The following is a 26,693-nucleotide window of genomic DNA, read 5'->3' as shown; positions in this document are numbered from 1 at the left end:
TTCTTTGCTCGAAACGCAGTGCGAAAAGTGGTGTAGTGTGAAGAATGTTGGTGAAGGATAGGTTGGATAAATTGACGAGAAGCTGCAGCACGGGGGCGGCAGCATCGATGTGATTCGTTGCTGCCCGCAGTTTTGACAAGACAGTCTGAGCATTGAGCACCACGGAATCGGACTGCTCGCGGAGACCCAATGCTTCCCGGTCGCTAACAACGACTTTATGTTTGACACTCAGTCGCCGCAAAAGACCAGCACGGAATAGCAATAGCCGTAGCGATCCAGCATGAGGTGCGTATGGATGCGGACCAATGCCCAGAACATCGGCGCGCGGGGCAGAGCAGAGGTAACGATGATTGTTGGTGTACAGGTTCGGGCAGCAACTGCGAAGCTCCCTCATCAAGGACTGGTACTACTACTACATTGCCTACGACGACCTGAAAAAGAGTCTGCGCACCGACTTCGAGCACACGCCTGCTATCGCCCAGGCTCACAAGAAGAGGCAGCCGTGGTCGGAGGAAGATGAGCGCCGCTTCGTGAACCAGCTCGAGCAGGAGCTGGACAAGGTCTTCACCTTCCAGAAGGTCAAGAGCCAGGAGATCATACGCCGCATCAAGGCCAGCGAGAAGGAAGTGCAGGAAGTCATCGCCCGGGCTGAAGCGGCGCAAAATGGCGACGACCTCGCCAAGCAGAATGCACCCTCGGAAGACGAGTTCTTGCTGCTCGAAGAGGACCTCTCGGACATCATTGCAGATGTCCACGACATTGCCAAGTTCACGCAGCTGAACTACACCGGTTTCCAGAAGATCATCAAGAAGCATGACAAGCAGACGCATTGGCACTTGAAGCCTGTCTTCGCTGCACGACTCAACGCTCGTCCGTTCTTCAAGGATGACTACGATAGTACCGTTGTCAATCTCTCGAAGCTCTACGACCAAGTCCGGACACGAGGCAATCCCACCAAGGGAGACTCGTCAGCCGGCGGCAAGCAACAGAACTTTGTGCGTCAAACCACCAAGTACTGGGTGCATCCAGACAACATCACCGAGCTGAAGCTCATCATCCTGAAGCATCTGCCTGTGCTTGTCTTCAACCCTAGCAAGGAATTCGAGAAGAAGGACTCCGCTATCTCGTCCATCTACTACGACAACCCTGAAACATGGGAGCTCTACGAAGGCCGCCTGAAAAAGACGGAAGGTGCCGAGGCCATACGTTTGCGATGGTACGGAGGCATGGAGGTCGACACAATCTTCGTGGAGCGGAAGACACATCGAGAAGATTGGACCGGCGAGAAGTCAGTCAAGGCTCGCTTCTCCACCAAAGAAAAGAATGTGAATGCATACCTCCGCGGCGACATGACGACCGAGCAGATCTTCGAGAAGATGCGCAAGGATGGCAAGAAGAGCAAGAAGGAGATCGACGACCTCGAGCAGCTTGCGAAAGAGATCCAGTTCCGCGTCATCGACCGAAAGCTGGTCCCTGTCTGCCGCTCCTTCTACAACCGAACAGCCTTCCAGCTGCCAGGCGACGCTCGTGTTCGTGTCTCTTTGGACACTGAATTGACCATGGTTCGAGAGGACAATCTTGATGGCCGGCAACGAGCAGGCAAGAACTGGCGTCGCATGGACATTGGCATTGATTATCCATTTCCGCAGCTGCCGCCTGAGGATGTAGAGCGCTTTCCATACGGCGTGCTTGAGGTGAAGCTGCAGACTGCCCAAGGTCAAGAACCGCCAGAGTGGATAAGAGAGCTCACGGCTTCTCACCTGGTCGAGGCAGTTCCTAAATTCTCCAAATTCATCCACGGATGTGCAACACTGTTCCCTACCCGAATCGACCTCCTGCCCTTCTGGTTCCCGCAAATGGACACCGACATCCGCAAACCTGTCAGCCACAAATTCGGCATTGAGCGACCTGGCCAAAGTACAGATGTGAGCACTAGCGCAGCAATGGATGACGACAGCGATGACGAGCTTGAGGAAGACGAGGATCTGGATGACGATGAGAACCAACAAAGGTTGCGGGCTGCTCGAGATGCCCTAGAACAACACGAGCAAGACCGGCATCTTGCCTCGAATGGTCACGCTAATGGCGACGCGCACGACCAGGATGGCAACATCATGGACGAGGAAGAGCGCATGGCCCACAAGCCATTGATCTCTGTGGACGATGACTATCCAATCTACGACTCCGATGACGAGGAGGAAGCTCTCGAAGACGCCAAGAAGAAGGGTGGTTTTGCGTACCGATGGAAACTGGTCAAGTGGTACTCTGGAGTTGCGGGCGACAAGCTTTTATATTTCCTCAAACAAGCTACGCCTTTCCCAACGCCGACGCAAATCCCCGCTGCAGAAGGTCGAATGGGTATCCCTCGCGGCGCTGGCGTGTCGGAGAAGCGCTTCAAGGCGCCCAAGGGCAAGAAGATCCACGTACCTGTTCGTGTGGAGCCGAAGGTGTCGTTTGCTGCAGAAAGGACGTTCTTGGCATGGGTAAGTCAACCATAACTTCATCTTATGCCGCACTACTAACATGACGCGCAGCTCGAGTTTTCCATCATCCTCGGCTCTATTGCAGTCACGCTCATCAACTTCGGCGATCGTGTCGGACTCGCAGCATCAGTGGCATTCACCATTCTTGCCATCATCGCTCTCTTCTATTCCATAGCCATCTTCCTCTGGCGCGTTGATAGGATCAAGCAGCGCAAGGCAGTGCAGTATCATGACAAGTGGGGACCGTCGGTACTATGCGTTGGACTCCTAGCTTGCGTTAGTGTGGCGATTGCGTATCGCTTCAAGTATGGAGGTGAGGGTGACTTGCGAGGCAAGAACCCGGGTCGAAGACCTGGAGGCGAAAAGTCTGTGATACATGTGTAGACCGTAGGTATGGTGTGAATTTCGAGCGAGCGAGCGCAGTGTATAGTAGTACAGTCAGGCAGATACTAATACAGCGATCAGATCTTGCGGCATTTTGCCGATGAGATTATAGCTTGGCATTTATGCCTTCCAAAAGCTGTGTGTCAAGGTCTTGAAAGCCAGACTGCCTCGCTGTGCTGTGCTGACTTCACGCCGGTCGAGAGATTTTTCTTTTCAGCTCCATCTCTCTGAGATTTTGATACGATGAGCAGCTATCTCCTACTCTTCCTTGCATGTGAATGCTCGGCTCGGCTCGCACATTCCCCGCGTATGTCTACGAGCTGCGATGCCACGGCTCACGGGGAGGTGCTACAAGGAAGTCGCAGTCTCGCAGATCTGAAAGAAGGAGAAGATAATGAATAATCGTAATATCCGGAGTCGGGATAGAGGGACGGTATATCGGGCAATGGGCATTACTCTTATTGCCTGATTCTGCCTAAGATATATATCGGATAATCGGAGTAGAATGGTTTTATAGAGGAGGAAGATAACCTACGAGTCTTCGACTCTTCGGTATAATCGTACGTTTAAGCATTTAGATATTCAACTTTCAAGTAGATGCTCTTTGTGTTTATCTAATGTTAAGGGAATAGACTAAGACTTCGGAATAGTGCAGCTAGTCTAGTAACAGCTTCTTAGCCAAAAACGCCTAGGGGTCTATTTTCGCAAACTGACTTCAATCCTCGCGTCTGACATGCCACAACAATGTTCCACGCTCTCTGCAGAAGACATCATCACACTCACCTCGCCGCCGTCAAGCGATGCCTGAGCGCTCAAGTCAGCTGCTTTAGCTCCTCTGCAGTTCGCTGCCATGCTTCTCGACCACCCTCTCCTCCGCCGCCTAATCGACCACAACCCGAGCCCGCCGCATACGTTAAACGCCAGCCGCAGCTAGTCGCCCTTCAAAGCCGGCCTGAGCTCACTGTGGACGAGTTCGAAGAGCTTGCAAACCGCGGCGAGGGCTCGATCGAGCAGGCCGAGGCATGTCTATACCAGCTGAAAACTCAGCTGTCGCAGCTTCCTCTACGAGAGCGGCATGAGAAGTGCTTGCAACACAACGCGGGAAAGCGCATCTTGCTCTGGTATTGGAAGCGGCGAGCGACGCATGAGCCTACTCCGAATCGCACATTTGCCCAACTACTCACCTGGTAAGCGTAAGCGTCACGAATGTAGTAGCACCTGCCTCATCAGTGCGTTATACAGGTTCATTGTGCCGGAGGAACGCGACGAATTCATCTTTCAATGGCTAGAGAGAGAGATTGAAATAATACAAAGCGAACACTCAGAAGGGAGCTTGGGTTACGCGGCAGCTATGGCAACACTGTGCGGTTGGGGACATCTTTGGCTGGCAGGACTGGCCAAGAACCACACAGAATGGTCCCCGCACAGGTCTCCTGCCAATGCTTTAAAGTGCTTCCAGAGAGCTCTCCAGAAGTTCGGTCAATACCCATCTCCGCAAAACCCATCCATGTTGCTCGGCATCCGTGTTGCCACTGAACATGCCATCCGAAACACAAGGCACCCTCCTTACGACTCTACGCTGTGGGACAGCTACTATCAGAATTTGCCCCATGGAGTTGAATGTCGACGAGCGCAAGCAACCGCTCTCCTCTATCATCCTTCCATGGCTGACGGCCTTGCGTTCTACGACTACTTGCAGTGGCTCTCAAGGGATGGAGTGCCTAAGGTGTGGTCCGCTCGAGATGCCGCGAAGAGCTCTTTCACAATGCTAGTCCTTCGTGCGAGCTACATCCTAAGGCTGCAGGGCCATGGCGAAAAGGCGCAATGGCTTCGGGGCCAGGCAGAATTGCACAACGCGCCCTTTTGCATGGCAAATTCAGAAGGCTTCTTCAAAGATTGCGACCTTGATCCGAAGCTTGAACCATTACGACGGAAAGCGGGTGTTTCCGGACTTTCCAGTCTCACCTCAGACACCTACCAACTGCATCTTCATGAGCTGCACACTTGGCGTGGCAAAGGAATAACTTGATGACAACTTCTGGGATCTTTGCGCCAGGAGTTGGCTTGCGTACGGAAAGACATTTACGAGGAAGCAATGGGTCACAATTGTCATCTCGTACCTCTACATCTCGAGGCATGATCAAGAGTGCTGCAAATGAATTGCTCCACACTCGGTCGCGTGGTGGCTCTTTGCAGGATCCGAATCCACACCACCACACAACCGTAAATTTGCACAATTCGAGTGAGACACACAGGGAAAGAAGCCAAATCCGTACATCCCGGACGCCGTCGCATCTAGAGCTTGTTCGATGTTCCTCGGGTTCCCTGCAGCGTCGCATCTAGAGCTTGTTCGATGTTCCTCGGGTTCCCTGTAGCGGCACGTAAACGACACGGACACGGACTGTGCCCCTCAAGGGTTGGACAAACATTCTGCTGGCCAAGGGAATCGCGCTTGCACAATAAGTTGCTGGGGATCCCTATTGCTGCTCATCATCCGAAGATAAGGACAGACGAGCACCAGTCTGCGATATCTTCTGCTGCTCAACTGGTAGCAGCGCTTGAATTCTTCGCTCATCATGAAGTGCGCTTCGGCTGTCGCAGCTTGCTTGATCTTCGTCGCTCACGTTGCGGGCCTACCCTCTAAAAACATTTCTGTAAGATGGACGCAGATCGGACCAGAAACTGCACACACTGACCGCTTCACAGCCCCGATTCGCAACCGACGGCTCCCCTCGATTCGAATGCTATGAGATCACTTGTAACCCGATGGGAGATGGCGACACGCAATGCATCGAATGGGAATTTTGTGGTGGTGGCTGCTCCAATACCTCCTCCACGTGTTTGGACTGAAGAATGAGGAGCGTGTCATCCGTAAAGAGGGCATCATGGTCACGCGTCAAATCGAAATCGGTACACGCCGTTTCCACCAACACCGAGGCGACTTCCCTCTACGAACCAATCCACGCCATCAAGAGCTCGGCATTCCAGGCGCATACCAGAACCCACGCACACACAGCAGGGAGCAGTGATGTCTTTGACACGCCTGTCAGACTATTGAAGAAAGAGACCAGGTCGTTGTTATTGCACGAGAGATTCGTACATACATCCTATGGAATATCGACAGGGATATCAATGAAATCAGTCTGTGAAAGTTTAGAGGCTGGGCACAGTACCCATTGAATGCATATTCGAAACGTGAGTATCACGTTTGAACCAACCCAAGATGGAGATTTTGACGAGTCTACACATCTCACTGCATGAGCCAGACAGGCTCCTCTAGATGGGCAGAGGCTGTCGACCCGGATTGCATGCCCAGGCGACAACCAAACAGGTGCAATGACGCGCCGCAAAGGTACACGCGTGGAATCGCCACGCGTCCGTCGGAGTGAATCGATCTTGCATTGGTCGTGAAATGCTGCCGAGAACTAAAGAACTACCTCACATCTAGAGTCTACTTACGACCTATTCAAACCCAAACTTCGATGCTCGCAACGATTTCAACGAGACGTCTGCTCATCCTTTCCCTGATCTCTTTCTTGCTCTGCAGTGGCCAGTGATTCAACATCAGGAGGCAGTATCGTTTCGGGCTTCTGCAAAGACTCAGAGGCAGAGTTACCCCAATTCTGGCGGTACTGTGGTATACCGATGCAAAGAGAGAAAGGTAGTATTGCGATGGATTTGTTATCAAGTGAGAACTATTGCTCGCCGAGAGGTCGTTCCGGGAGCTTCTCGAGCAGAATGGACTCAATTGCCAACAGGATTTTCGTTTGCTGCAGAGTACCCAAAGAGTTTGGCGATCGGAAAGTTGCGATGCCAAAGAAAAGACAACGTTGCCGCCTCGCTCCGCAAAGGAGCATTAAGCCGGAAGGGAGCCTGACCAGTATCTCTTCGCCCTCACTGAATGTTGCTTTGAAGAACACGGTTGAAATCTCCGTCAGGAAAAATTTTCAATGGCAACCAAGTCATCGGCAAATGGTGTTGGCGAGCTCATGGATATTGGAATTCAGGTGCCGCTCTCGGAGACGCTATCTGGAGAGAAGGTGAGTTTTTCGCACGCCAATAAGTATATAACACTGGTGTCTGCCACTCGTATACTCATGCAACCCCGGACCAAAAGCGGCAAAGCGTTGAGCCGCCAGTGATCTTGTAAGACTCCATCTCATTATCGCGTCATCTCGAGTGTTGAGATGAGAAGTGTGTCTCTGGGGAGTGGTGTCTGATATCTTCCAAGTCGGTGTCGATCCAAGGTGAAGTGAGAGAATTGGATGCGAGGTCTGAGTAGAGCTGTCGCACCCAAAAATGTGGGATACCTCGAGGAAGTAGTTTGGACTTGCAAATGCACCGTATCTTTTCGCCTTCCAGTTGGCATCAGTGAGGCCCTTTCTCGCTCTCACTCGGTCATGTGGCTGACGTTGCGCGCACAGCACGGATCAAGTACGGAAGTAGTGGTGAAGGAACTGTCAGGTCAGAAGTTGAGTAGTGTAGCTATACATACGTACTTGGCAAAACGCTCAATGCGCCTCATATGCCATCCTCTCCCCAAAGCTTTTCTTTATACATGGGTTTCAAGCATCAAGGCCTCCCTCCTCCCTCATTTCTGGTTCCTGCCCGCGGCCTTCTCCGAATTTGACTGCGAGATGTTGAGACCGAGGCCATCTGTGTCGAGATAGACCTTGTTTTGACTCTTCTCCAAAATGCTGGCGATGTTCCTGGCGTTCTCAAACTCCCTCAGATCGACGTATGATCGGCTCTTCTTGATTGCGTCACCAATCAGTTCTGCTGATCGAGCTTCACCTTGTGCGCGAACAACCATTGCCTGCTTCTCTTGACGTGCCTTGTCGACGACGAAAGCGGCTCGCTGGGCTTCCTGCTGGGCGACTTGCTTGGCTTCGACGGCTGCTGTGAATTCGGGCGAGAAGGCAAGGTGCTGTAGCAATATTAGCACGGGAAGTGTAAAGCGTTGTTTTTCGCACGGACCGTAAGCGATACATCATCCAACAGGATGTTGAATCTGGCTGCTCTCCGCACAAGATTGTCGCGCACTAGTCTCGAAACATTCTCGCGCTGTGTGATCAGCTGGCTGGCATTGAATTGTGCCACCACGCTCTTCAAGACTTCGTTCACGATGCTGGGAAGCACTCTCTCGTCGTAATCTGTGCCGAGCGTCCTGTAGATCTGGGGGAGTGCATCTATTCGTGGCCGCGAAAGAACACGGCATGTGATATTCACCATCTGCAAGTCCTTCGTGCCGGTGAGGGAGGCTACGTTTCGTGGTTTCGCGCGAACATCGTAGTCGACGGGTGTCTCGAACCAGGGAATGCGAATGTGGGTTCCTTCATTGTAGATCTCCTTGCCAACGCCACCTACTCTTGTATACTTGATGGCGCGATGGCCACCCTCGACTGAGCAGTGTTAGCCCATAGCCAGCTCGTACACATAGCAGGCGCATACCGTTGAAGAGCGCGTTGTTGAAGAACCAGACACCGCCACCAAGGAGAAGCAGACCTCCAATACCAGTCAAAGCTCCTCTAGGACCCGGAGCACCACCACCGCCAGCGCCGAATCTGCATCGTTCTCAGTATTGTTTCTATGTCCATATTGCCTCCATTTCTGCTCTCTGCATACCTCTTGCCCTGCTGCTGTGCTCGCTGGATGTTCTTCTGCAACGCCTCCCACATCTGCCTTGGATCGTTTGCCATCTTTGATGTCGTTGACCCTCCTTGGATGGATGCAGACGGTGGCAGAGACGGCTGTGAATGCGATGTTCGTGATGTCTACGACGTGCCTTATTCGAGCTCGCTTGATGGAAAGCTAGTTCGGGTAGTGCCGAGCGGAAGACCATCTTGGATTTCCGCGCTCACCCCTGCATAATCGCATTGCCATGTGAATATGTGGCCACACTGGCCAGTTGCCGGTTGCTGAACGAAAAGGCTATCGTCGTCCCACTGTCAATGGAGACTTCTTCCTGAATGCTCAGCACTCCGGCGCGATCAATCATCACCATACCATCACCTTCAGCTCCTCCGTCGTAGATGTAGCCAAGGAAGTCAGAATTGCCGTCACCGTCATTGTTGTTGGTTACATCGCCATAACCTCCTTCAAGACCTGGGCTTCCTGGAAGAGCAGCGATACGCAGTAGTCTTATTACTCTTCACGTTTCACATTCAATCGCTTGTACAGATTTGGACATAAGGCACAGCGTGGAAATACACATACACACTCTCATTCCTCTTCTACGAGCGATCGACGAATCCTCCTTCATCTCCACCAACCGCACAGCTATAAGGATCCACACGCCCTTTCGACTTCGACCGACAGAATAACAGGACAGCTCTTGCGCAATAGCGCTTACATTATTGTCTCACAATGCCCCAACGTCTCCCACAAACGTTGCTAGCTCTCCTCTCGGCCACTCTCGCGTCAGCGCAGACCACCTTGAACGAGTTATCCTTCGGCCTTCGGTACCCAATATCAACAGACGGCCATAAATTACCTGGGTGGCATCTGAGCAGCGTAAATCATGATATACAAGTGTTGAGTGATCGTGTGATCCTCACACCTCCAGTGCCAGGCAATGCGAAAGGAGCACTATGGTCAGATACATCTGCGCCCTCAGCAGACTGGACAGCGACGCTCGAATTCCGAGCCTCAGGACAAGAGACGGGAAGTGGAAATCTACAATTATGGTACGCAAAAGACAGTCGCCCGATTGGACCACAGAGTGTCTACAATGTCGAGGAATTCGACGGCTTGGTGTTGGTGATCGATCAATATGGAGGCTCTGGCGGCAAGATTCGGGGATTTCTCAACGACGGCGACAGAAACTTTCGCGCCTCCGCGTCCCTCGAGTCATTAGCCTTTGGACATTGCGATTACAGTTATCGTAATAAGGGGATACCCAGCAAACTCAAGATTAGCAACCAGGGGGGCTTGCACGTAACGGTGGATGATAAAGCATGCTTCTCCAGCGACAAGATTTTTTTGCCAGCTGGCTACTACTTTGGGATTACTGCTACTACTGGAGAAAATCCGGATTCCTTTGAAATCACCAAATTCCTCGTCCAGACTGGTGCTCACCAAGCTTCGACGGGACAACCTGTGCAGCAAGAACAAAAGATGGACGCCTTCCCGGGCGCTCCTGAGGCGGTGCCTGACCGCGCCGCGGATCAGATCAAAGGACAAGAAGCGCAATTCGCAGATCTCCACAATCGTCTCCAATCAATGTCTCATCACATGGGCAACATGTTTTGGGAAGTCCGAGAACTCGCAAAGCAAATGGACCAAAAGCACCAAGAGATCATGCGAAAAGTCGAGAACATTGGAGGAAGCAGAGAAACCGGTCTCTCATCTGTGACCGTGGATAAAATCAGCTCGATGCACGATCGATCGATTTCTATGGAGACTGATATCAAAGCCGTGAGAGAAGATCTTGAGGGCAAGGATTTCAAGAAGGCCATGGATGAACTGCATACTGCTTTCAGCTTCCTTCATCACAATTTCCATAATGAACTGGAACCGAAGTTCGAGAAAGGTGAGCAACAACGAAATCATCATCAAAGCTTGCATCGCACTTACTAACAATCTTTCCACAGCCATCAAAGCCCACTCCGCTTCCCTCAACCACTTCCTCCTCGCCGTCTTCATCGTCCAAGCTGTTTTCGCAGTCCTGTATATCTTCTACAAGAAGCGAAAGCACGCCGCGCCTAAGAAGTTCTTGTAAGTCAAGAGAGGGAGGGTAAAGAACAAGAAACAGCGGTTTGTGGGCTGAGAACTTTTTGTGCTCACAGCACCGAACCACAGCAATGGCCTGCGGGCTTTGTAGATGGTATGAGGATGAATGGCCAACCTGTTACACAACAGCAGATGAACGGGTATGCATATCGGTAGATGAGCAAAGAAGGGCGGTGTATCATGTGTATCTGTCAGGGAAAGGATACAATTGGAATACGCTGGCGAGGATGTCGATGAGCGGGATTTTTGGAGTAGTGAAGCGGGCAAATGCATTGCATTCGAATTTTCTGAAAGCTTTTTCACTCTTCGTTAATCGTTATGCTGAGATGATCGTACCTCGAGGTTCTTGTATTGATACCTGCAGGGGCACAGGAGGCTGACTTGAAAGTTGACAGATGCCAGCTGTTCCTCTGATCGTTCTCCCTTGCTTCGAGGCATGGATCCCTTGGCTGAGCACGTGTGTCTACGACGACCAGGTTGGGGAAGAGCCTTGTTGACAGGCAGCAGTTGATCGATGTAGGATGCTCGAGGCTGTTGAGAATATACGGAGATGGCAGTGGTGAGAGTATGGCTAGAGAATAAGATGCGGTATCGATCGTAGAGAATCTGTGTGTCGTCTGTAAGACTTGGACTTCAATGCTGGATGCATGTTGAGAATGGACTGCTCGTGTCCATTGAAGGTTGCCGTGTTTCCTGATCGGATAGAGAGATTGCTTTCGTTTGTCTCAGGTCTTGGCACTTCAGTTCCTTGAGCGCTCCTCTCTTGTCAGTCCGCAGCCATTGATAGTTTGTGGGATGTGTAAGACTTGCAGGATGTGCCGAGCGCTTGCACTGCTTGAGGATGAAGACATGTCTAGCAGAAAGCAGGTACGAAAACTTACGGCAGTCACCATTGACTGTGTAGCAATTCCATTACCCACAAACGCGCGAGTCAAGATATCGATGTTGTCGAATCCCTGGTCGTAGCCAGTATTCGTTGAGGCTCGGCTGCTGGGAATAGCAAGTATAGCTCTGACTGTGATGCAGAGTAGCGGACATCGCCAGACTCGCTGCATCCATCCAGTCCTCGCACATGCGACAAGCGCAGCTTTGGCATCATCCCGCATTTGGACTGGTCTCGCAATCACCGCCAAACGCATGTTGCCATTCGGATTGTGTCCAGACGTCAACCTCAGCATGCCGGATAGCTGCAGGCACTCTGCAGCTCAGCATGCTCGGAGAGGCTCGGAGGACAGCCCAGACCAGTCATTAGAGGCTCGTGGCCGGCTCCAGCAGTTCGCCCGCTCTTGCTTCGGATTTTGCCCTCGATGCCCTGCATGAGGGACTCCGAGGCGGCCTCGTGAGGCTCTCCAAGTGTGATGGATCCTCGTTGGTCTCGAAAAAGACTCATGGGTAGCACAGTTCGTTTGCTGAGACCGTATTGCCAGTCCTGCGGTTCCAAGACGAGGCGAGCAAGATACGCACGTCCAATTAAGTCTGTGGTTCCTCCAGATCATCTGCGCAAGCTTCACTGGGAGCATGTCAGCTGGAAAGAAGACATCGGAGACCGCGCGTCGAAAGTAGAACAGGAAGAAAAGGGAAAAGATATGAGATATCGGGAATGCTCTGTAGTACTTTCGGAGACGAGAATGGAAATGCAGTTGCTGCTCTTGTGCCACTCGAAGGCACAGAAAAGGCAAAGCACAGGCTGAAGCTGGGCGAAGACCTGCCATATATATGCTGTGTCATCTTCGAGAGGGTGGACATGTGCAGACAAGGCCATGCGGACGGAATGCTCGCGCACGTCAGCATACCAGGGCAGGCGTCCGTCATCCAGGCATTTCCTTCGCAGGCCTCCACTTACAGAACACTAGACTCTTTCGTCGCACCTGCGCCGTGTTCCATGGCGGAAAGTTGAGCCACGTCGTAAGAGCGTGCAGCAGCCATGATGCCTGACGTCCGCTGTTCATGCCCAAAGCATTCGGGTCGAGGCGAAGTGCTGAAAGTCGTGGTCGGCCATGTTTCATCACGGTATGGCGGGAGCGGGAGCGATTCATGTGCTGTCGGGAGTGAGGGCGGGACGATCAACGCGAGTTCGGGCCGCGGCGCTGGAGGAGATGATGGGTGTGTCGCGGTCAGGGGGAGGAGGTGGTGGTGGAAATCGTGGTGCGGTGCCGTCGCGTCCCAGAGTCCAAAATTGTCAGTGTGTCCCACCACATTCGCAGCCCGTGGCCCGTGCTGGCTTAGCGCGTCTCTGACGCCGTGTTTTTGGACCTCATCTTCGGGCCCCAATACGCACAGCAGCATGCGGTGAAGCGCCTACACATGGCAATTGCGCGCATTGACAGCTCTCCGGCATGCCAACCGCCAACCGCCAACCGCCAACCGCCAACCCGCCATGCCGTGTCGTTTTCGCGCCAGCCCACAGCGCAATTGCCGTGCCTTGGTCCTGCCCGCGCTCCGCCCTCGTCAACTTCCTTCCCGCACGTCAATACTGCCAACACATTCCATTGGCACCACAAACTCTTTTCTCTCGACATGGATGCCCTGATCTCGTCTCTTGCGGGCTGACGGCTCTTGCTTGGAGAGGGCTGGGGGCAGGCCATCGCGCGAGACAGAGCATTAGCCTGCAGGGCCTTGCACTATCAACCTCCTCACACATAGCACGAGCCGACTGGATTCCCGCGAGTCAACCCACCGGGGCAGCGCCGGCAGTAGCAGAGCTGATGATATGACCATGCAGCTAGCATTTAGCTTTGCAAGAAGACCAATGGCGGCTTACATTCATTGTCTAGATTCTGCCATGGCCGGGAGAACCGGCGATATTTGCTTCTCCCTCACTCGTTGCTCGAGTCTCCCTGTGGTCCGGCGAGAGCTGTTGAGCATACTGGCCAGCAAGCGACATGCCTGTCTCCATCCGGGTGCAGCTCTCATGCATGGACAGTGGTGTGCTCGCTGACTTGTCACGCCTGTCAACATGTACCATGGGGTATAAAAAGGTGACACGAGAGCTGTCTCCTCCTGCTTCCCTTCTCCTACGTCTGTCTAAGCTTGCTACTGATCTTCGAGTCAATTGACCAACGTAGCACCTCCTCATCTGAGCATTGCTCTACCAACAGCCTATCACCTCACCATGTCTACATCGTACTACCAGTACCCGACTGGCTCATTGCCGGTCAACGTACCAGGCAAATCACCACTGCAGCCCTTCTCCAGAAGCCACAACCGCCATTCGTCAGCATACAGCCAACTCTCAGCTTCACCGCCAGAACGACCAGAAAGTGTCTCTTCGACAGGCGCAGGACTGTACTCATCCGCGTCCAGCGCGTACGGAGGCAGCGACTATGAATCGTCAAGCGGTGCGACCAGCGTCGATTTGCTGGACTACATGAACGATCGCCTCTCGCAAGCATATAATCCAATCCCGCTGGATAAAAATCTGGCAAGGCAGGCGCAAATGTGAGTTTCACCATCATAACTTAGCAGTGAAAGCACGAGCTGACATCTGCCAGGTCTGGCGAGCTCAATGCGAAGAATCGCGAGCTCATGGCTTTGCAAGCACAAGCGAGAGCACGCCTGGCGAAGACCAGAGCGAATTTTGCGGAAGGCATGAAAGCGGCCAAAGACGTTCAACGAGATCTCGAATGGACGCAAAAGAAAGTCTCGTGAGTCTCGCCATCTCGAAATACTGGCAGAACTTGCAATTGACCAATATTACAGCGCCTTGAATCGTCGCGCTGCAGAAAAATACCCAGACCAGTATCGAGCTGCAAGCGACCGATATCCGGCACCGGTCGACTACTGATTGCCACGAATTTCTGATATTTCACGGCGCTGGGTGGATGTTCTGAACAATTCTTACGACGAAACGACTACCTTTCATTGTGTATTTTGAAAATGCGTCCTGGAAGACCGTCAGATCCGATGGCAAGACGTTGCAACAAGCTTCACTGGCCCTTGGCCCATGCTCCAGTACCTTGCATACGACTGCCGCTTTCATCGAGAGACATGCATGAGCCGCGTGCAGTAGTCGATACGCTACACTTTCGTCACTCTGCCGGTAGATCTGCCATGCATTGTTGGCGGGATAGCGGGAGCGATGGGGTCCATGAGGCACCAGGAATATGGTTGGAGCGGGCCGGAGATGGCCTTCCAATGAGTACATCTGCGGATAGACGAGGCGGTCATTCTTTCTACGCTCAACGAATGGGTGGGCATGCGATTTTAAGTTTTGAACGATGGGCTCGGATTGGACGTGGGTGGTCTGTCTGCTCAGCCGCGATACGCGAGACTGCTGGAGGTCGAGCTGTGAGTGGACAGGATGTGTGAAGTAGAATGCTGGGGGACGACGAGAGGAATGTCTGTAGTGTTTCACAACGATCTAAAGTGTTCCTCCTTGTGTTCCACATTGATTGGCTGGGAAGGGTAGATGCAGACGCCGTCGAGGTGCAATATCGCTTCGGGCAGCAATGAGGCGTGTCTGCCACACTGTCGTGCCACAGTTCAGCAGCCACATCGCTATCACATGCTGGTCCAGGAGACGAGGCTGATTCCGATACCTGCCTGTTGAGTGCCTGAACGGACGACTAAGTCACGTGTTATGTGCCAAGATAGACTAGTCTTGTTTCGGAAGGAGAATGTTCTCGCAGCTGCGGTGGCGTTCTGGAATATGCGGGTATGATCATGAAGTGAGCAAGGGTGGAGACGAATTTCTGTTTCCACGCCGGAAAGAGGGGCATCAGGTGAGTTCTAGGAGATGCTGGTAAGATCGTAGATGACTCCAGAAGTATTCGTGTCTGTCAAGTCCAAGGTATAAAGCGAGCCTCGAGGCCTCCCTTCAGTCCATCATCAGAACAACACGATCAAAAGCTTCTACATGCAACGAACCATCAGCAAACTTCCACGACTAGCACGATATACCAAACTCTCCCCGCGAACTTACTCTACAACCACACGCAACATGTCTCTCTTCCCACGATTTGTTCAAGATGAGCTGGCATCTTTCCAGCCACTCTTCAGGTTGGCTGATGACTACGCCAACTACGCCTCGAGAGGCGGCAATGGCACCAACTCCACATACATCTCCCGGAGCTTCAAGTCCTTCACACCCAAGTTTGACGTGAAGGAGACCAAAGAAGCCTACGAGCTCCACGGAGAACTACCAGGCATCCAGCAAAAAGACATCAACATCGAGTTCACGGATGCTCAGACCCTGACAGTCAAAGGCCGCACCGAACACACTCGCGAAGAAGGCACTCGTCCGACCGGTTTCATCGAAAGCCAAGAACAAGGCAAGATCACCGATGGCCACGACTCCAACTACCACAAGCCTTCGGTAGAAGACGAAGCAACCATGTCCGGAGGCAACCCAGATGCTTCCAAGAACTCCCAAGTCCAGAAGTCTGAACAACAACCACAGCACAAGTATTGGGTCTCGGAGCGTTCGGTCGGCGAGTTTGCGCGAACTTTCTCTTTCCCGACGAGAGTCGATCAGGACCATGTGAAGGCTAGCTTGAAGGATGGTATTCTCTCCATTGTCGTTCCGAAGGTTACGGCTCCTTCTAGCAAGCGTATTACCATTGAGTAGGTGGTTTTTCATGGTACCAGGAATTTTATGCACCGGTCCATTGAGCATGGCGGAGGAGTTGGGATTTTTTTCTGATGAGATGTGAATTAGCATAACATATAATCAATCAAAAGTCTTCCAAAATATACATATTACTTTCCTTGTTTCTTTTCCTTTCAACTCTGCAATTGCTTGATGCTGGCTCCAAGTACTACAGTATCATCTTGACACATGTGGCTGACTTGAAGGTTTGTTATGGCTTTCCAGGTTGTTTCCAAGCTTGCCGCAGTGCTTCGTGGTACGCGTTTTGCTTGGTCACATGGCCCTAGTAGTGATTTGCCGCATGTATACACACTAGAGATGGCTCCAATATCACATTGATGAAAGATTAGATGGTAATGTGAGGAAGATTCTGTGCCTGGGTAGTAGTGCTCGAAAGGAAGCTATACCACAAACCTTGAACCCATCCTGACGTCCGAGCTTCCCGACTCGCCGCCGCGGCCGCATCTAGACGTGCGTGTGTGCGTGCGTGTTTCTACCACCAGCCATCTATTTTCTCTGCTTATTGTACTACTGCACCACCTTTACCAACATCGGCTCTCTCGGCCAGTATCGTTTGCGCGCCTTTCGTTTGTGCAGGATTGCATAGGAGACCTCACAGCCACGACGATGGAACGAACGGATTATCCGGGTTTACTGGTAAGCTCGATTCTGGTGGAGCTCTCAGCATTCGTTTGCTGAGGCGGCCCCGCCCTGGCATTCGTTCCTGTGTGATGGACAACATGTGCTGATCGAATGTCCGTGTGTTGGTGTAGCAAAAAGTGCAGCCGGGTCAGGCGGTCGATATTCTTAATGATCGCGTAGCGCAGGTCAAGAGGTTGAATACCAGTATAGCGGATTGGCTTGCAGTTAGTCGTAGCCACAACGCGCGAGATTCCGCGACGACTGACCGGATGTGCTAGGACAGATGTAGGCTGGAGGAGCAATATGCGGCGGGCCTGCGAAAGCTCGCGCGCAGGCCAATTGATGATATGGACCTTGGGTATGGGGCAACGGCGGCAGGACATCATGGCGTGGATGAACTAATGATGGAGTAGCATTTTTTCAGTGCCATGGAATGCGCTGACAGACTCTATGAGCAGCCTGGCGGAGTCGCATCAGGGGCTGGGAGCGAGGATCGAGGTCGACGTCGAAAGACCACTACGAGAATTTGCGAGTGCGAATCGCGAGATGCAGGCCATGACGACCATGCAGGGCAACTTGATGGCAATGGCGAAAGAGGTTGAAAAGGCTCAGGACAAGACATTGAAGCTGCAAGGCAAGGGGGAGAAAGCAGATGCGAACAAGGTCGCGAATGCAAGCTCGGATTACGATACAGCGAAGGTTCAATGGGACTCGCAAGCACCATATGTGTTCGAGACACTACAAGCGCTCGATGAGATCCGCGTGAATACGTTGCGCGATCATTTGACGCAATACGTGACCCTGGAAGTTGATCTGATGGAGAAGAATCGAGTGGCCGCGGAGTCCTCACTGAACGTCCTGCTGAATGTCGAGACTGCGGATGAGATCAAGACTTTTGCCTTGAAGGCAGCATCTGCAAGGCGAGCGAGCGTCAGTCGCCAACAGCGGATCAGCTTTATGCCAGGCCTTTCCACGCCCGCTCGAGGTGCTTCATCGAGTGGACCACCCAGCGGACCCAGCAGCGGCTTGACTCCGATACAATCGATTCCAGACGATCATAGCCAAGCGTCTGCTGGTACGCCTGAACCTGCGAAGAAGGGCGGGTTGAAAGGTCTCCGAAGATTTGGTACAGTCATGTCGAAGAGAAGCAGTAAAATGCCACAGCAGCTGCTCACGACGTCGGAATCACCTGAACGAAAGCCCAAATCGTCACCCTTTGGTGCACTGCGGAGGAACAAGAATTCTTATTCGGAGACATTGGAGCCGCCACAAGAAAATCCGTCGTCTCAAAGGCCACGCTCTCCGCTTAGAATAGGAAGCGAAGTCCTTGAACCTCCGGTCTCTCGACAAGCGACATCAAGCTCGTTGCAAGGACCTCCACGATTGGACTCAATTCCTAGTACGAATGGTATTGGTTCAGTGACGTCCCCAACAGCGCCTTCGTTGACTCCATCGTTCGCAAATGTTGGCCACCAGGGAGATCTTGCTGATCTGGTGCCACCAAAGCCTGCACAGCCAGTGGCTCCTACATATCTACCTGTGGCAGAGCCCAGACGAGACAGTGAAGGTTTCTCGGTGCCTCCGCAACATCTCGATCCCATTTCGCAAGCCCAAGCAGAGGCTGAGATGGGTGGCGAAGTGCAGCAACCGCAGTTCAACGTCAACATTCGCAACGCGCCTATCGAAGAGGAAGGTGGCGAAGCCGCTCTTGCCAGCATGGCAGGCAAACTGGTAAGTCAAGTGCTTCTCGCCGAAGAATTGCGATTTAATTGACGCCTCCCCAGCAAGCACCTCCGCCTAACGCGCGAAGGGCTGGCACAGTGCGCGGCCGCCGTGATGCTCGTAATAGTACTATAGTAAGCACGTATGGTCCGCCTGGCGATTCGGCGCCCGAACAGCTGAGTGTCGTTACGCCTCAGACTGTAGAACGACCTGTTGAGCCGGCACCTGTGGCTGCGACGTCTCGCGCAGTACAGCCGCCTCCTGAGGCTTCGATGTCGAATCTTGTGCAATCCCCATCTGGCTCTTTCAGCCCTACCGGATCCTCAAACACCGCCTTCTCGCCCTTCAGTCCCGGCGCTGTTACATCTCCACTGCAGAGTAGCGTAGTCCCTCTCGCTTCCGACCATACTGGTGATAATCAATCAATAAGATCAGGTCGATCGCAGCAAAGCACAGCAAGCCATGGCATGAAACACCCGGAACTTGTCGAGCAAGGACTAAACTCGTCTATCATTGAGACCGTTTCTGCTCGCTTCGAACATGGACAAGTTGTCAGCTCCTCTCTCGTTGGCGAGATCGCTCTGGCTTACAATCCTGCTAATTTCTCAACCTCGCTCGGCCAGGAGACTATTCGCATAGAGAACTTTGCAATTCTCGACAAGGTGGCGCCTAATCCAGCTTTTATCGCTCAGTCATCCGGAAGAGAAGGTGAATATGCCGTCAACCTGGCCAATATTACACGAACACAGATTGCTTTCAAATACCAACTCCGCCACGACGACGCCACAACGCACACGCCATTACTTTTGACGCCAGCCTTCAGGATAGAGCCCAATCAGGCATCTGTCATTGTCAGCTACTCCCTTCACCCTAGCTTCAGCCCGCAAGCCGAGAGCATCACATTCTCAAACGTCACGATCGCATTCACACTCGAAGGCACCAAAGCCGGCAGCTGTCAAAGCAAACCCGTCGGCACTTTCGCACGAGAAAAAAATTTGATCTTCTGGCAACTCGGCGACATCACGCTCCGCCCAGGCGGCGCACCAGAGAAGCTCCTCGCGAGATTCGCCACGGAATCCCAGGCTACCGGCGGCCATGTCGAAGCTCGATGGGAAGTCCTTGGTGACGCTGCGCATGGCCTTGGCAGTGGACTTGCCGTTAGTGTTCATGCTGCCGCTGATGGTGCGGATCCTTTTGCCGATGAGGCGACGCAAGCTTCGAATTGGAAGGCTGTGCCTACTGTCAGGAAATTTGCGAGTGGGAGCTATGTGGCTAAGTCTTGAAAGTCGTCAAGGCTTGATTTATGTATTTAATGATACCCCCGACACTTTTTCTATTTCTCTTTTTCTGTGTTTGTGTTTGTATAGTTGATTGATGTATAGTTTGTTTTTTTAGCTGGTGTAATGCAATGCAATATCATGTAGTATGTAATACTGTGAGAAACTTGGAAGGAGAGTGGAGGTTCATTGCCCGTTACTGCGGAAATACTTGTGAAGAGCAATGATATCAAAAATCACCATTGAGTAACAAGACGTGCAAGAAGTCGTTTACGGTGAATGCAGTCGGCGGCACTGGTTCAAGGTTGGAATTCGCTTCAGATTGTTTGTATTTATGAAAAGTTTTGACAAGGGGTCTCGTACACGTCGATGACTGTCGAAGCGAAAAGGACAGCCGTTGCGGAACAATGCACTCATAGTTGAATCTCGAATATCCCACTATGCTTTTCTTCCGTTCACCCATCGCATCCCACCATCCAATTTTCCTTTACCTACAATGTAATCGGTAGTCAGATACCATAGATCCACTACTACATTATATCTTCATTTTCCTTCGATTTCCGCAATGCGATATATTGAAGACTTCTTTTTTTTATTTCTTATTCTATTATTATTTATAAAAATTTTATTTCGTTCTTTCATTCATTTCATCATATATCGGTAGACATGCCTCCAACGCCATAATGTGCTATGCTTTCGAATCGATCTTCCTCGTCAACTCATCAACTCCTAACGTCCGAGTCCAACTCCGCTAGGATTTTCAAGCTTGTCTGCGAATAGGATACGGGAAGGAAGCTTTTTTGAACACCTTGGCGATCCGTCGACCTTTTCGGCTGAATTTCGTTGCTGTGTGAATTCTTCGCGATCGGTCTAAGGTTCCGCGTCTTGGTTGTTCATGTGAGGAGAGGTGGGAAGGAGTTGGTACGCAGAGGTTTTGATTTGGGGAGATGGTGACTATAGTCGGAGAGGTATTAGATGGATTTGTTCATGTGTGGCTTGTGTTTTTGGGGGGTGAGATTCACGTATCGTGTCCGACAGCGTCGACGTGTCGTGAAGCAGCATTCATTATCTTGGCCGATGAGTCTTCCTGCCGAAATTTGTGATTCGTAGGAAGAAGCGGACGAATTTTGATGACATGGACATTTTGGTCTTGTTGACTTCAATCAGGCTGCAGTGTATGATACGGTGAGAGAGCAGTGCATTGCGGGATTCAGCCAAAAGGATATCTGTATGTAAATAGTCGTTCGTGCTATGGATGCCTGCGGTCTGTGGCGGATATCATGGGTGCTGGACATGACGATGTACATTGTCCTTTGGATCTACCTACTGAAGAGGTGCAATGCTTGGGGTTTGCTTAGATGCAGAGAAGCAATGGGCGGATGTCGAAGTATCGGCTGCAGGACCGTGGAGGTGAGGATGCATTGCGAGAGGTTTGCCCGGAACGTGAGGTCAGGGTACATGGGGCCCCATACGTAAGACGGATGCTTCGGCTTCCACAGGACTTCAATGGTCTTCTTGCTGCGCCTTCTTTCTTGCGTCGCCCATGTGGAGATCAGTGATGCAGTACCTTTGGTTGCCTCTGTATCGCTCATCGTTTGCTCCTGCTCTGTAGTCGTAAATGCGTCGCTCGGTGATCTTGTATTGCGAGATGAAAATGTGAAATGTCGACCGCCGTTTGGACCAAGGATCAGAAGCCTGGTGAAGCCTCAGGCAAAGAAATGTTGAGCGAGCATTAGAACTAGCAACCGATGGAAGATTGAGTGTGCAGGCATACCAAAGTATGCTGATGCACTTATGTGAATTGACACTGGCTTTGGTCCGTTACAGCAACATTGCTCAGATCTGATCCCAACGAGTTCAATGTCAAGTACCCACCTGAATTGAAGCGTTTCCAGGGCTCTGTTGTCAGCTCAGAATGAACAAGGTCGTGAAATTGGAGGTCTGTACAATAGCAAAGGCATCGTCATCATTCTCAGCGTCCACATCACAGCCACTTCCGCTGGACTCGGCACCGATATCTTGGACGATACAGTTCGGTCCAGGACAATAATGCGGCGCAGACTGACCGGGGAACTGGACTCTCAGAACTCCGACGTGTCCGTACCCAGCAGAAGGGCTCACAGGGGTCGCCGTGCCTTGAATGGTGATCTTTTTGCCTTCGATCTCGCAACCATTTCGCACATTGACAGTGCCGTTGTCGTTCAGAGAACAGTCGGCGGAGATACACCTGCAGCCAGCTGTAGGTGCTAGGGTCCCAGCCACCTGATACCAGCGGCCAAGGTAGCTGTCAAGCTCGAAATTGCTGGTAGGCTTCGGGTAGAAATATTGACCATCGTAGGACGCATCTACGACTGCTGGCTGAGATTTATTTGTGGTGCGTCGAAGTAGTGAACGACCTGTTAGTGGCGACGAGAAAGCAAGTCCAGTGAGGCAAAGTGCCAGATAAGCGGTGGTGGTCAGCCTAGTTGATGACGGCAAGTTTCGAGGATATCATGCTCATTGCTCGATGCCCGCTGCTGGCCTACTTATTCGTTCACGTGCAAAGCTGGTCTGGAATGTCTCTCGCGAGTGCCGTGACAATACCGTCATGGCTCCATTTTGCTAAGCTTCCAAGACTTTGTGGCCATCGATCTGATGAGCCGTGGGGATCGGTAGATCTGGGAGAGCCATGTTTCTGGCATATCTCTTACGGCTCGCGGGCGGCGGGCCTGGAGCCATCGCCATAATAGGAAGCAGTGGGTCTGTGAAAATGTCACTCCTCGGCGGGAGGTGAAGTGAAGTGCAGAGGATACTAGTCAATCGCGTAATAAACAATGATCTCCAATGAGCTCGTCCGGCTGCTGCAGAATGCTGTAAGGAGACGATCCCGAGTGGTGCTTGGTGGACTGGCGAGGACAGATCATTCGGACCATGCTGGTGTCTTGGCGTCGATTCATTCACCTACGTGATGACCTCCTCCACAATGCCTGAACCACATCCTCCCCGTTAGCCCGTTATGCTCCTCGCAGAACTTAGAAGTACGCATCGACCTGGAGTCTTTCTGACACGGCCAATTGCGCTTGTAGCTTCTATCACGCACAGCGCAGTGGATTACTTACGTAATACTGCCTTGCCAGCTGTTCAAATATGGCTTCGTTGATTGCCTATGTTCTGCTTATTCTATCCCTATCTCCACTCAGACTAGTAACAAAGGGTGTTCGTGCATGTGACATAGAATCACGTGTTCCGTAGCAGACTTTTCTAAACCCGTAAGTAAACTTTCCAACCCCTATACTAATTAAATAACCTCCCGTATAGACTATATAACACCCTTTATTACTAGTCTAATCCGTTTCTATCGGGTTTTAGTACGCGTATATAGATAATTGTAGTAGTAGGTAGATGCTATTAGCTATAATACTATTATATATCGGAAATCGTAAAATCCGCTATAGTAAAGCCCTACGTAGTTACGAAAACTATCTACTCTAAAAATCTAAAGAACTTAGGTCTACTACTCGCCGGGGAAAATCTATATATATGCGAAAATCGAACATCGCTTACTATATTAAAGCTAGACGCGTCTACCCTACTACGACCGTAGATCGATAAACTAACTCCGTAACGATCGAAACAATATCTACGGTAGGTAAATACAATACTATAAAGAAGCTCCCGTAACTCTTATCTATCCCCGATACTATCCCGTCTAGCGCTCGTAGTCCTCCTACCTAATATTATCGGCTAGGTATCGCAGCTCCGAGTTAGTAAGAGATACGTTTAGAATACCGTAATACTCGAGCCGGTTTTAATACCGCGAGTAGGGCAGGCTCTACGCGTTACGGGTTAGAGAAGGGCCGCGACTAGAGGGCAATTTATAAGAGCTAAATCGGGAAAATTGGCTCGGAGAATCTAGAATAGTTTCTAGCTAGGCAAGCTCTAGAAGTCCGCTACGCTATAGAGTATTCCTATAGAGCTTTCTACGAGGGTCGTATATACCGATCTATTAGAGATTATTCGATTTATAGTTAATCGAATCTATAACTATACTCTTAAATCTATTCGCGCGATAGTTTATACCGTCGACTATACCGATTTAGTCGACCTCTAATTCGATATTATCGAAGCTAGAATAAGGTAGATATTAAATCGATTATATAAACTATCTAAATAGCGGCCTAAGAAAAAGCCGCATCGGATCTAGGTTACTATACTACGGGCCTTGATTTACTAGCGATAGGATGTCCTATTTGTCGCAAAGACTAGTTTAGGTAAGAGCCTAATCTTCTAGGCTTTTACTATACTTACTAGATAGACTGCTATCTAGTTAGTGCCTCTTACTCGGCTCGGGGCGGAGTAAGAAGCGGACTTAAAGAAGATCGTAGGGGAATACGTTAATCCCGTACTAGTTACGAGTAAGGCTAAGCGGCGGGATCTAGATTTGTTTACTAAAATTAGGGCGGGCTAGTACGATTATATTATTCTAGGCCCGGAGCAGGCCGTATCCGACGACTTTAAGGATACCTTAAAGGATCCGAATCTTTCCTTATATATCGGGCTAGTCGCATTCGATAAAATTTATCTCCTCTCGAAATAGGCTAGCTTCCGCGAGGAATTCCTTATAGTCGCGTAGCTTAGGCAGCTTCTCCGCTAGGACTGTATATAGTTTAGCTATACTAGAACCCTAGATGCTATAACCTAAGCCTATATATTGAATTATAGCGGGTTTAGACCGGTCGGGTACGAGCTATATTATTCTATAGTACTACGGACTAGTATCGATCGCGTTAACTATACGTATATCTTTAAAGAGTTAGATGAAAATACGAAGTCGGTCTATAGCTAGTTGTATTTTGTAATCGAAAAGGCCGTAAGCCCCGCGGGCTCGCCTCTACCCGCTACGGGCTCGAATTTGTCTACTACTACGCTAGCTAATACGGGCGAAGCCTAGTCCGTAGCGGAGTAACGGGCTACGCTAGCGGAGATACTAAAGACTATTATCTTTATCGATAGTCGCCTAGACGTAATCGCGCTTATAAATCGCGTTCGAGCCTAGCTAGTACTTCGGACTAAGGACCTATATCGAGAAAACTAGTATTATTAGGGAAATAGGTCTAATCCTATACTAAACGTTCTTAGAATTGTCTAATTCTATATATCCGCTATACCTATATACGATTAGGACCTACGGTTTCGTAAGTTTAGCGTAGCGGATAGCACTATCTGTATTATAATTGCTACTACCGCCCTTAGCGTAGGCATTAATATCCGTATAGTGCAAATCGTTATCTAGTAGGGTCTTATATTAGAGTATAACTACCTAAATCTTCGCTAGCGTCTCGGGCATACCGGTCGGAATATAGTTCCGAGTAATCTTCGTAGCGAGGTATTCGTATTCTAGCTAGCGTAGATAAGGAATATAAAAAAACGGCTTAGGGATTAGCCGGTAGAGGGTAGCAAGGTCCGTAGCGGACCTCGCGTCGCCCGTAAGGGCAAGTTCTAGACGTAGCGGAAAGGATTACACTTAATACTTAATGTCGATATCTCGCTTAATAGTAATCGAGAAGATAAGAATACCGATACTAAGAACGGCAATTCCGCTACGCCTATAGCTTTACGCGCGCCTCGTATACGCGGTGCCTACTAGTTAAATGCTAAAGCGAGCCGCCGCGTAGCAGTCCCGGGGGATCTGCTTAATATATAGAATGCGCCGTATATTTGCAAAGTATAGGACGACAAGCTTAGCGAGGATAAGTGCTTAGACCCGAAGGTATCCGTATTAAGCGAAGTCTACTACAATTAGTGTAACTATAATATGCGGAGTGAACTGCCTATACCGCCGGATAGGTAGAATAGCCTTCCCCGACTAGTATCTAATTCGAGGCCCGGTTTCGTATTTACGCGGTTAACGGAGTAGTATATTGCGGTTCTCGAGGATCGCGTAGCGGGGGAATACGGATTTAGAATGCTATAGAATGCACTAGTAGATAAGTAGCTTATATATAGCCTTTGTCGGATCTACTAGGATTATTCGAGTATAGACTAGGATACCTTCGATAGCGATATACTTAGAAGTAAGTTAGATTAGCTAGTAGTTAGGAGAAGGACAAAATATCGGATTAGGCATATGCTCGACGTATAGGAGTACCGCGATAAGACGATTACTTTCGGGAGTAGCGGAGTAGCCGATTCTAGCGGTAGAGGTAGTAACGAATCTAGCGGTATCGAAACCGTTACTCTTCTTAATCTCCTCGTCTAGTTTATACGGTATGTTAGAGAAGATATAGTCTTAAAATAGATAGAGTATAGGGCGGCGTAGGTAGCGAAGGCCGCTACGGCTAAGGTAGCGAGCGCCGCGAAGGAAGCCGAAGATACATTACTTATAGAGATACTAGACGACTAGCGCCGAGCGTATCTACGGTCTACGTAGGAGAACAATATAAATATAGCGGCGTTAGCTATCGCTAGTTAAGGACGCCGAATTTAGTAGAGGAGAGCACCGGAAACCGGTAGTATAACTAATTTGCGGAAAATAGCGCTAATAAAGAGTACACTCGAGGTTAGAGAACAGGCTAGTAGCGGCTCTAATTAATCCTACGGCGGAGATAGTAGCGTACCTACTAGATCTATAGTAATTAATAGGTATCGATCTTTATAAGGGAGTCCTTCGAGTGTATAGGATACTACTATATATCTAGTATCGGGCCTAACGGGGCAGTAGCGACTAGAAGTAGCGAGCTTCGACTCTAGGTATATATTAGAGTTCCTACTAGATGCGGACCTAGCCCTCTCCGCTACGGAAGAGCTATTACCTACGAGGGCCGCTAGATCGAAGCGTAGGCGACCTAATACACCTAAATCTACTTCCGATATAGGAACACTATCGAA

The 26,693-nt window shown here is 50.8% G+C and overlaps 11 protein-coding genes across 11 annotated transcripts; 7 read left to right on the top strand and 4 right to left on the bottom strand.

Annotated features, from left to right (window-relative positions):
• Positions 1 to 280: 280 nt before the first annotated feature.
• On the top strand, positions 281 to 2,984 carry MYCFIDRAFT_215745 (uncharacterized protein; the record flags this gene model as incomplete). Its single annotated transcript, XM_007929989.1, has 3 exons — positions 281 to 285; positions 365 to 2,483; positions 2,535 to 2,984. 3 exons carry the CDS (start codon positions 281 to 283, stop codon positions 2,865 to 2,867), a joined length of 2,457 nt encoding a protein of 818 aa, XP_007928180.1. The 3' UTR covers positions 2,868 to 2,984.
• A 627-nt stretch (positions 2,985 to 3,611) lies between these two features.
• On the top strand, positions 3,612 to 4,896 carry MYCFIDRAFT_80034 (uncharacterized protein; the record flags this gene model as incomplete). Its single annotated transcript, XM_007929917.1, has 2 exons — positions 3,612 to 4,054; positions 4,296 to 4,896. 2 exons carry the CDS (start codon positions 3,612 to 3,614, stop codon positions 4,894 to 4,896), a joined length of 1,044 nt encoding a protein of 347 aa, XP_007928108.1.
• Positions 4,897 to 5,146: 250 nt separating this feature from the next.
• On the top strand, positions 5,147 to 6,382 carry MYCFIDRAFT_211668 (uncharacterized protein). The gene is made up of 2 exons (XM_007929988.1): positions 5,147 to 5,521; positions 5,574 to 6,382. Exon 2 carries the CDS (start codon positions 5,721 to 5,723, stop codon positions 6,045 to 6,047), a length of 327 nt encoding a protein of 108 aa, XP_007928179.1. The 5' UTR covers positions 5,147 to 5,521; positions 5,574 to 5,720; the 3' UTR covers positions 6,048 to 6,382.
• Positions 6,383 to 7,325: 943 nt separating this feature from the next.
• MYCFIDRAFT_70763 (uncharacterized protein) lies at positions 7,326 to 8,578 on the bottom strand. Its single transcript, XM_007929868.1, has 4 exons — positions 8,493 to 8,578; positions 8,319 to 8,431; positions 7,845 to 8,269; positions 7,326 to 7,794 (listed from the first exon to the last, which is right to left on the bottom strand). The coding sequence occupies exons 1-4, from the start codon at positions 8,564 to 8,566 to the stop codon at positions 7,459 to 7,461; spliced, it is 948 nt and encodes a 315-aa protein (XP_007928059.1). The 5' UTR covers positions 8,567 to 8,578; the 3' UTR covers positions 7,326 to 7,458.
• A 655-nt stretch (positions 8,579 to 9,233) lies between these two features.
• Positions 9,234 to 10,587, top strand: MYCFIDRAFT_140548 (uncharacterized protein; the record flags this gene model as incomplete). The annotated part of the gene is made up of 2 exons (XM_007929987.1): positions 9,234 to 10,398; positions 10,460 to 10,587. 2 exons carry the CDS (start codon positions 9,234 to 9,236, stop codon positions 10,585 to 10,587), a joined length of 1,293 nt encoding a protein of 430 aa, XP_007928178.1.
• Positions 10,588 to 10,776: 189 nt separating this feature from the next.
• Positions 10,777 to 13,316, bottom strand: MYCFIDRAFT_176181 (uncharacterized protein; the record flags this gene model as incomplete). The annotated part of the gene is made up of 14 exons (XM_007929986.1): positions 10,777 to 10,902; positions 10,935 to 11,229; positions 11,261 to 11,311; positions 11,338 to 11,403; positions 11,431 to 11,474; positions 11,519 to 11,643; positions 11,671 to 11,802; positions 11,832 to 11,972; positions 11,998 to 12,244; positions 12,283 to 12,431; positions 12,467 to 12,896; positions 12,924 to 13,035; positions 13,065 to 13,219; positions 13,245 to 13,316. 14 exons carry the CDS (start codon positions 13,314 to 13,316, stop codon positions 10,777 to 10,779), a joined length of 2,145 nt encoding a protein of 714 aa, XP_007928177.1.
• A 391-nt stretch (positions 13,317 to 13,707) lies between these two features.
• On the top strand, positions 13,708 to 14,382 carry MYCFIDRAFT_122506 (uncharacterized protein; the record flags this gene model as incomplete). Its single annotated transcript, XM_007929985.2, has 3 exons — positions 13,708 to 14,036; positions 14,090 to 14,242; positions 14,298 to 14,382. Coding segments are annotated over 3 exons (567 nt in total), but the record flags the coding sequence as incomplete, so codon positions are not given.
• On the bottom strand, positions 14,304 to 15,316 carry MYCFIDRAFT_208172 (uncharacterized protein; the record flags this gene model as incomplete). The annotated part of the gene is made up of 4 exons (XM_007929984.1): positions 14,304 to 14,958; positions 14,985 to 15,065; positions 15,092 to 15,163; positions 15,194 to 15,316. 4 exons carry the CDS (start codon positions 15,314 to 15,316, stop codon positions 14,404 to 14,406), a joined length of 831 nt encoding a protein of 276 aa, XP_007928175.1. The 3' UTR covers positions 14,304 to 14,403.
• A 118-nt stretch (positions 15,317 to 15,434) lies between these two features.
• Positions 15,435 to 16,286, top strand: MYCFIDRAFT_211664 (uncharacterized protein). Its single transcript, XM_007929983.1, has one exon. The coding sequence runs from the start codon at positions 15,454 to 15,456 to the stop codon at positions 16,162 to 16,164; it is 711 nt and encodes a 236-aa protein (XP_007928174.1). The 5' UTR covers positions 15,435 to 15,453; the 3' UTR covers positions 16,165 to 16,286.
• Positions 16,287 to 16,812: 526 nt separating this feature from the next.
• Positions 16,813 to 19,832, top strand: MYCFIDRAFT_204076 (uncharacterized protein; the record flags this gene model as incomplete). Its single annotated transcript, XM_007929982.1, has 6 exons — positions 16,813 to 16,842; positions 16,971 to 17,051; positions 17,106 to 17,185; positions 17,241 to 18,558; positions 18,612 to 18,729; positions 18,799 to 19,832. The coding sequence occupies 6 exons, from the start codon at positions 16,813 to 16,815 to the stop codon at positions 19,830 to 19,832; spliced, it is 2,661 nt and encodes an 886-aa protein (XP_007928173.1).
• Positions 19,833 to 21,731: 1,899 nt separating this feature from the next.
• MYCFIDRAFT_140879 (uncharacterized protein) lies at positions 21,732 to 22,175 on the bottom strand (the record flags this gene model as incomplete). The annotated part of the gene is made up of 1 exon (XM_007929981.1): positions 21,732 to 22,175. A coding segment is annotated over one exon (444 nt), but the record flags the coding sequence as incomplete, so codon positions are not given.
• Positions 22,176 to 26,693: the final 4,518 nt, after the last annotated feature.

The sequence above is a fragment of the Pseudocercospora fijiensis genome (assembly GCF_000340215.1).
Source record: "Pseudocercospora fijiensis CIRAD86 unplaced genomic scaffold MYCFIscaffold_6, whole genome shotgun sequence".
In the NCBI taxonomy this organism is placed as follows: Eukaryota; Fungi; Ascomycota; class Dothideomycetes; order Mycosphaerellales; family Mycosphaerellaceae; genus Pseudocercospora; species Pseudocercospora fijiensis.
The sequence above is the reverse complement of the archived record's forward strand: the minus strand, read 5'-3'. Positions and strand labels throughout refer to the sequence as shown.